The 9,264-nt window shown below is 36.5% G+C and overlaps 1 protein-coding gene across 1 annotated transcript in view; it reads left to right on the top strand.

The window, feature by feature from the left end:
- The window catches only part of PI15 (peptidase inhibitor 15), a 19,131-nt gene extending 18,508 nt beyond the window's left edge, over positions 1-623 (top strand). Inside the window, exon 6 of the mRNA XM_018567535.1 lies at positions 432-623. Within this exon, the coding sequence (XP_018423037.1) occupies positions 432-567 (136 nt within the window). The 3' untranslated portion in view covers positions 568-623. The remainder of the gene's footprint in view (positions 1-431) is intronic.
- The last annotated feature ends 8,641 nt before the right edge of the window (positions 624-9,264 follow it).

The raw sequence follows: 9,264 nt of genomic DNA, 5'->3' as shown, positions 1-9,264 counted from the left end.
ACATGGATGAGCGAGTTTGGGGTGGAGGAAATTGACTGGCCTGCACAGAGTCCTGACCTCAACCCGATAGAACACCTTTGGGATGAATTAGAGCAGAGACTGCGAGCCAGGCCTTCTCGTCCAACATCAGTACCTGACCTCACAAATGCGCTTCTGGAAGAATGGTCAAACATTCCCATAGACACACTCGTAAACCTTGTGGACAGCCTTCACAAAAGAGTTAAGCTGTTATAGCTACAAAGGGTGGGCCAACTCAATATTTACCCTGGTTGGCATCTAGCCCCCTTTTTGAATATTGGAACTACCGTAGCCCTCCGCCAATCACATGGTACCCTACCAGTCACTAAGGATTATGTAGCAATTTAAATAAATGCATGTAATAATTAATATTAATTCTTGTATTTACCTAATGCTTATTGTTTTCTTCTTAGGGGAAACTGGATTGGAGAAGCCCCTTATAAAGTTGGTGTACCTTGCTCAGCATGTCCTCCAAGTTATGGGGGTTCCTGTACAGATAATCAGTGCTTTCCGGGAGTGACATCAAATTACTTATACTGGTTTAAGTGAGCTGCTGTGCTGCCTGATGATTCAAACAATTTCAGATTGATGTGATTATGAATGATACAAAACACAAGTAAAGATACAGATGAAACATTTTTAATAGTGATTAGTATCGTCATCACTTCTAATCACTTAGTGACCTCACCACTCCAGTACTGAGACTAGGAAACTATGTCAATGTATTAATACACCTTGAGTACACTATAGGTATATTTGAATTCACTTTAGAATTCATTAATTATTTCATATGTATTTATACAAAAGGAAAAATGTTTTAGATACCATTCCGAAAGTATGTATGTTTTGTTACAGTGTTTTATCATTTCTCACTTTACAGTAATTGTATTCTTTGTGATGCTTGTGAGTGTATATTAATACCACCTTCTAAAAGGATTATACGTGGCGAGATGGCTGCTTGGAACAGTTATGATAAATACAATCCATGCCAATCTGGTATTCAATGAATTCTCATATATACTGGAAGGTATCATTATTCAGAGAGGCCAATGAAAACTCTGCTTAACAATTTTTAAATGATTAAGACTATTGAGTTTTCCAAACCTTTTTATATTGGAGTGTTAAGTGTTGTGAGACAACAGTTGTCAGTTTTCCTTAGGTATGTGGTTGCAGTTCCAGAAGCATAGGAACAAGGGTTGCAGCAATTGCATCTCTGACCAGACATGTGTTCTGAGGGGGTAGCTAAAAATGAAAGCAGTTACAATCCCATACTGACCAATCAGATTCCTTTTTAAGTTTTCCTAAAAAATGTAGAGAATTAAACATGAAACTTGATTGGTCGCTATTAAAAATAATGCCATTTGTATTTTCAGTTTTGTTTAATCATTTTCTTACAGCCATACACCATCATATAGACTTTTAGCAATCTTAGATGATTACTGGAAGTCTCCATTTTTGCTCAATTTTTATGACCTCTCTAAATAATATTTTATGACATAATTGCACTATATAAAACAAGCATGCATTTAGCTTATTATGGCCATAATCGCTGGCAGAATTATTGTAGTAATTATATTTGGTATTTAAGAGAATTTCTAAAGGTGGCCATACACGGTACAAAAACAGATATTTGCACCCTGCACTAAAAATTTGCCATTAGGTGAAATCTACCACCACCACCACCACCGCAACTTCTACTTACCTTTAGGGTCTATGCAAAGAAAACCTACTGTATTATATCAATTCTTGTGCTGCAGTTAATAAGTTTCAGCTCAGCTATAGCAGACCATATGACTGCTAAGGGTTCTAGATGAGTCAGGGTTGTGCAGCCAGGCTTCCTAATAATTTAATGTATTTGGAATGGTTCAACTCTTTTTATTGTGATTGATTACTTAACATAGGAGTTGGAAAGCAAAGGAACTAAGGAAATTATTTTGTTAAGATATTATAATGCCTTTGTTTCCACTACAATAACTACCACAACTACAAACTGTACAGTGAAGAATGTGGTATTAACAAAATCTTCAGCCACCAGTTCTTTTCAATAGAGGCCAGGTACAGGAGAAACTCCATTGTGCTGATAAGACCAATGAGTTCCAACCAGGATCACATTTTCCATAGTATAGCCATTATTTGATTGATGCACCTTTAGCACTTTTAGATGCCATGGAAACCTGATTTAAGGATACACTATTTATTTCATAATTAAGTTATTGAGCAATAATTGATTATCATGAAAGTTCCACTTTTCCCACACCTCCTGTTACTCCTGTTATATATGTTTTTTCAGTAATTGTTTGACCTCTCCAAGATGTCTATGTACTTTTAATCATTTTACTCCATATTTAAGATGTGGCCTTACAAATATTTTATATATGGCAACACTATACTAGCATGATTGTTATAATTACAACTTATAGTGAAGGTTTTGCTTTTTGCTGTATTAGAAGCAGATGATCAGACAGCGAAACCTAGCATTGAATTCATCTTACTTCCTAATTGTCGACAATATTTGTTCATTGAACATAGACAACATTATATTTATCAGATATAGTATTTGAAAAGCCATACCATGCATAGCAACCTTTGGACCAGAGTTAAAAACTATAAAGGCATAAAATGTTGAACTTCTGCCATGTTTTTCTTCCTTGGATAGAGAATGTAAAAAGGTTTCACCTGCTATCAGGTTTTTATTGTTGTATTTATTTCCACTGGGGGGAATTCTCCTTACTTCATGGACAGGAAGTACAGATGACCCCCAATACAAAGAACAGGGGGGAATCTCTCAAATGGGGATGCTAATGGGAAAAAAACACAGTAAACATAGTAGGGAAGGGCCCAGTGTCCCGATAGAGAGATTTTCCATACTTGCTGTTCTGGTGAGAGGCAGTCATTAAGACAGGAAGTAATAGAAAATATCCCTAACAGGGACATAGGCAACAATAAAATCATTGTAGAGGATGTAACCCTTCCCCATGCTATTCAGAATGAAAAAGGTTCAGGATTTTAACATATGTACTAAAATGAATAATGGTATACTCTGTTGGTCAAGTATTGAAAACTTCAAATGATTAACCATTCAGGTAAATAACTTGCTGTATTTACTTCCAAAACTCGGGGTGTGCAAATCTAACACAAAAATATGTTTAATTATAATGAAGGAGTGTATGTTTGTTCATAAAAAGAAGACAATTATAACTGCAATACATTGGTAGGTGCTAGCTACATTATTTAATATTGTATTCTAGACATAGAAATTTAGCAATGCAGTTTGTCAATGTATTTCTAATACTGTATTATTTTTACATTGTGACCTCTAATAGCTAAATGTAATTAAATATGGTGCAGGCAGTTAAATATGGTGCTCAACAATAATTCTGGTGCTAAATGAATATAGACTATCTATCTAAATAGACGTTTCATTATGTGTAAGTTTTATGCAGCTGCATCTTGTCATTTCATTTCAACCCATGTACCTTTCTTCAGCATGTGGAATTAAATTACAGGTAGCAAAAAAGGCATTTTCTGACCTCAGTTTTTAAGCGCTTTATGTTTTAAACTTGCCTCTGTGTGCTTTTACATCCATTAACATTAGCCTCAGTTTATTTGCATCAGTTTACATGCATTTGATGGTGTTAACAAGCATATGCATGCATTTAGTTAACATCTGGCAGTTAGTTAACAGCAATATCAGTTAACATGCACTATCACTACATCTAGTCTGACCGACACTGCATATATGTGCCTTCATCTATTACACAGGTAAACGTTATACGTTGTACATATAAGCATTAATTTGCTAATTATGTAAACTGCATAATTTCATAAAATTAGACTTATTTAAATTAATTCAGTTACATCCTGCTCAAATGAATGTGGCCTCAAGTAAAGGAGTATCAACTTAGAATGCTGTACTTGATGTACTATGTAAATTGGCAGCATATGAGCAGGCCCAGCACTCTACATGCAAATATCATCTGGCTGCTCAGTGCCAATGTACATCAACCACATCACTCATTAAACAGTAGTAGTAACAGTAGTAATTCAGTGACCACATACAAAAACAGTTGTAGTATTTTTATAATACATGGTATGCAGTACATTCAAATGGAGAGGGTCATTTGTTTAAAAAGCCACAAGGAATCTATTAGTCTAAAATGATCTTCCATCATACCTGCCTTGTGTATATTATAACCATATATCCCCCAGTTAAGCTAAAATAGCATTTCTGAGGGCATATGAACTGTAAATGCTAAGACAAATTACAATTGTTTCATCTTTTCATTAGAGGAGACACCTATAAAACAATGTTTAATGGAGGGACCACATGGAATTGTAAAATTAATGTGGTATGATAATTTAAGCTGATTTGTTGGTTTAAAATGTCATATTGAGCACTCCAGGGTCTGTTTTTCACAATCCCTACTAGATTTAAGATCTGTGTAATTCCACCGGAAATCTTCAGCACTAACGCAAACTAAATTATGTTCCTGGTACAGTATTTTCAAGAGGTCAACAGAAATATTTACACACCAGCTTCCTCACTTACAATTATTAAGATAATTAGTGGTGTAATTAGTTTAAAATAAATATAATTTCACTTGGGGAACAGTTTTAATAAATGAACAGGAGATAAATCTCTGAAGCAATGGCTGTCCTCTGTCCATATTACACAAGGGGGTCATGTAGGTTTTTCCCCAGGAATATCTAATAATAAAGTCCTATGATAGCTTCTTATTAATATAAAAGAGAGGTTGGACATGCAGGCATGATCTAACCACCTAACAGTTTTTCGGGGGAGATACATTCACTGACATTTATGGTGACATCTTACAAATGAGTATATCTTACAAATGAGGATATTCAGTCAGGGGTGGCTTTTATGATTTAAACTCATAGGAGTTGATTTACTAGAGGCAAATAGGCTGTTCACTTTACAAGGGAATTTCCCCTTAGCCTAATGAACGGTATGAAGCTCTGCTGACTTCCATCATCCAATCATGTAAGGAAAAATACACTTTTTAAATATTCCTTGCATGAGACTGGGTATTCTTTGCAGAGTAAATTTTCACCACATTCACTAAGCTAAGGAAAAATGTCTTTGCAATGTGAAAATTCTCTTGGGAAGTGAGCGCCCTACTTGCCTTTAGTAAAGAATCCCCATAGACTTAACAGTTGCCCTGGCAACAATAGCAACTTTCTATAACACAACGCAATATTCAGATAAGGATCTGTCATAGCAATATCTGTTTGATGTCATTAATTCATTTTTAACATATGTAATGTCACAAAACTAAACAAACAGTCAAGTACACCTGTTCTTTAAGCTACCAAATACTAAACTGAATCTTGGGTAGCTTCTCATTTACTAACCCTTTTCTGTATAAACCCTTTATACAGGTGTTTATATCACTTTCCTTTCCTGCAGATCTTCATTTTTGGTAGTATTGCAGTGGTGGGGGCTTACCCACCTAGGGTTGTTTCCTTGTTGATACAACATCCTGCTTACACAAGTTGATTCAAACTTAAGTAACAGGCACGTTGATGATTCGGGGGAGAATGTGTAACTGCTTATTCATTATGCTGTTTTAAAAAATTATTATTGTTAAGAGAAGTAGGACACTAATTTCAGTTTCCACTGAGCTCTTTTTTATGTTTTTTTAAACTGTTCACACAAATATAAGCAACATATTTATGATTATTTACAATTAGGGAATTGATTTGAAAATAGGGGCTACATTACAAAAGCCCAACATATAACTTTTCAAGGAAAGATAGATGAGAAAGTTAACTGCTGATAATTAGTTTCTGTTGTTTTGTGCAAATCAGGATTGTAAATAATAACTTTGTGTTTGTTGGGTGTCTTGATGTTTATGATTGTTTAAGCACTTTTAGAGGTGGAACCTGTTGTGATAGAGTACTAATGCTAGCCAAACATGTAGCAGTTTTCCAGTTGGTATGTGTGTGTTTTCTCTATCTAGGGTTAGCTAAAACACTAGGCAACAAAATGTATCTGTGTTCTACCCCCATAGACTTGCATTGAGTTCTAAGTTCGAGTTAGAACTTTTTCCATGTTCGAAAGTTCGAGTTAGAACCGAACACGGGGGTGTTCGGCTCATCACTAATTAATATGACCCCGGAGCTAAAATTTCTAAAACCAAAAATGTAGCAGACCAGAGACCGCTGATCTCAGCTGAGGGCTACAATTATTATTTTGCCCATATGCTCCTTACAAAATTCAGAGTTCATAAAAGCTTTAACAAAAATGCACAGATTTTGTCCTGCCACTGCACATAGAGATCCATAATCTCGTGGTCTACTGCTTTATCACCTTTAGCCTAATAAATTAAGAGCTAGAGAAGAGCCAACTCATCTACATTAAATCAAAATTATATTTTTTTCAGCTGTTTCTTCTGCCAGCTTAGTTGCTATTAACAAACAAATTAGGTTGGACATCCCATTCCACAACATTGGGCAATAAAATAGATTGGGCTCCTCTTTAGAGCTATAACAGCCTCCACTCTTTTTGCAAAAGCTTCTGGAAGGTGATGGTGGGAATTTGTGACCGTCCAGGGAAAAGAGCATTTGTAAGGTCAGGCACTATAGAGAGGACTCACAATTGGCTTTCCAATTCAGTTGAGGTCAAGGCTCTGTACAAGTCACTTAAATTACTCTACAACATACTCATCAAACATGTCTTTAAGTACAAGCATTGTGTAAGACGCACAGTCACGATGGAACCGAAAGTGGCCTTCCTTAAACTGTTGAAAGCATACAATTGTCTAATAATCTAAAATATATTTATATGCTATAGCATTAACAGTAACATTTACTGGAACCAAGAGGCCTAGCCTAAACCTTGAAAACAGGGATGTCTCCAAATTTTTGGCCACATACTGTATTAGCCTTACTGATTATATTTTGTTGGAATCCTCACATCTTATTATTTTCCACTGTTAAGGTGGGGAAACACCTTTTTTACATACACCGATGCGCTCAACAGAGAAATGTATCAAATTAGCATCATGTGTAAGGTTTGTACTGGATTTAGAGAGGTGTTCCACTCATCTGCAGGATATATGTACATCCAGATAGAGTGTCTCTTAAGCAGGTACAGGTGAAAAAAAAGAGTTCTATATATTTTATATGAACTATATCTTTATAAGAGAAAATCAGACTGATCAAGAAGAATGTGCAGCCTGGTGGAGAACAACCTATACACACACCAATTTGTACCCTGTCATCAACAGGACTGATTAGAGGGGCATTTGTACATGACTGTGTATTGTATAAGCAAATGTATAGAAGGTCAATCTTATTGTACATTATTTTTTTTAATTACATGTTTTACAGACATAAGTATTATGTATTTATGTTCAAAAGTGTTTTTATATAGAACGTATTTATTAGATTTAGAAATGTGCATACACTCCAACAACATTCAACATTAAAGGTAGATACTTGTATATTTGCCATTATAATAATCTATAGAGTTGTAAAGCTTATCCATATTTGCTGTTATTGATGTATACGGTAAACACAAGCCACAATCTTTAGAGACATTTTAAGCATACATGAACTGAAATGTTTGTGGAGCTCACTGATAGAACCAAGTGAGATGTCATCTGTCATTTCTTAATCTGAAGGACTGAAAGTTATCACCTGGTTATTATGGGAAATGTCACTGCATTTGTTTTGCCCAAGTGTTCCGTAATAAACCCAATACATTTAGCCATCAATGACATGTAAGCTGTTCTGAATGTAATTAAATGCAGTGGAATAAACAAAAGTAAATAAACCTGATGTGACTTTTTATTTCTAAGTGTGGGGCTTTCTAAGGGGAGGGGATAATTGCAGCGTGTACACCGTGCTGAAGTGAAAGCAGTGGTTTAATGGCAATGCATGTAGCTCATGGTGGCCTTATAGAGGGCTAACAGTGCTGGAGCTTGATAGTGACAGGCCTGCAGATGAATACATTATATAATTATGAATACATTTGACGTCAGAGCCTCCCCTTCACATCAGGAGCTACCTTCACATTTGGAGACCTCCTTAACATCAGGAGATCCCGCTTCACATCTGGAGACCCCTTAACATCAGAGTTTCCCCTTACATTTGAAGACTCCCCTTCACATCTGGTACTCCCTTCACATCATGAAACCCCTCTTCACATCTGGCACTCCCTTCACATCAGGAACCCCCTTCACTTCTGGCACTCCCTTCACAGCAGGAGTCCCCTTTCACATCTGGTACTCCCTTCACATATGAGACCCCTTTACATCTGGCAATCCCTTCACATCAGGAGCCCACTTCACACCCACCATGTCACCAAGCTGCAGCCTTGTGTAATTTACCCTTCTGAGCCCTCTGGGAAGCATGGCAGGCTAGCAGCATGACAGATGCATAAGAAAAGGCGAGTAAAGAGATGGAAGGTTGGTTCAGGCTGCATCTCTCCAGAGGTGGACCTCCATGACAGAAGCTTTGTCCTCTGCTGGGCAAGCAGCTTGATGTGGTGACATCACTGGTTTATAGGACGCTGGTCCCTGGCAACATCCATAACAACCATCAACAGGGGATGGCCTGGCTTGCCCTGGAATCCAGTCTGGACTTGACATCGACAAACTGCCTGGAGCTTTTTACAGATCCAGAAATGTCCTGGCAATGCTGATAGAAATCCAGCATTGCCAGGTCATTTCTGACAAGTTCCCAGGTTTGGATATATAACGTTATCATTAGGACCTCTTTAAGCTTCTTCCTTGAGTTGTTTAAACCCTCTAGATTTTCATTATGTTCCACTGACTTGTATCCTGACAGCAAAGATATGACTGACATAGTTAATATGGTTGCCAGAGTTGCATTTACAGCCCATTTAGGGCCTATATACAATAACAGCATTGTGCAATGTGTAACAAGACTTATCAACATATAATACATAATCTTTCACTAGCTTGACTCATTTAATGAAAGATGAAACATGTGCACTGGGCTGTGGCACATCACTGTTCTTTTCTTAATGATATTCAAAGAAAGGCTTATTAAAATATGTTGGAATTCTTCCTGGGTAGTCAGGAGAAAAACTGCCTTTTTAATGTACCTTTTACTTTTTTTGAGAAAGTTATAATTTAATAATGTGGGCTGAAAACCAGTTCTTTTTCAGTGATTTCTTGGAGAAAAAAAAAGAAAAAAAAAAGAACAAAAGCCATTGTAATATCTTAGTCTTTATGTGTGCACGTGCACGTCCATGCT

Source organism: Nanorana parkeri, unplaced genomic scaffold (genome assembly GCF_000935625.1).
Source record: "Nanorana parkeri isolate BGI_ZX_2015 unplaced genomic scaffold, ASM93562v1 scaffold1058, whole genome shotgun sequence".
In the NCBI taxonomy this organism is placed as follows: domain Eukaryota; kingdom Metazoa; phylum Chordata; class Amphibia; order Anura; family Dicroglossidae; genus Nanorana; species Nanorana parkeri.
This window is presented reverse-complemented; position numbering and strand designations above follow the sequence as displayed.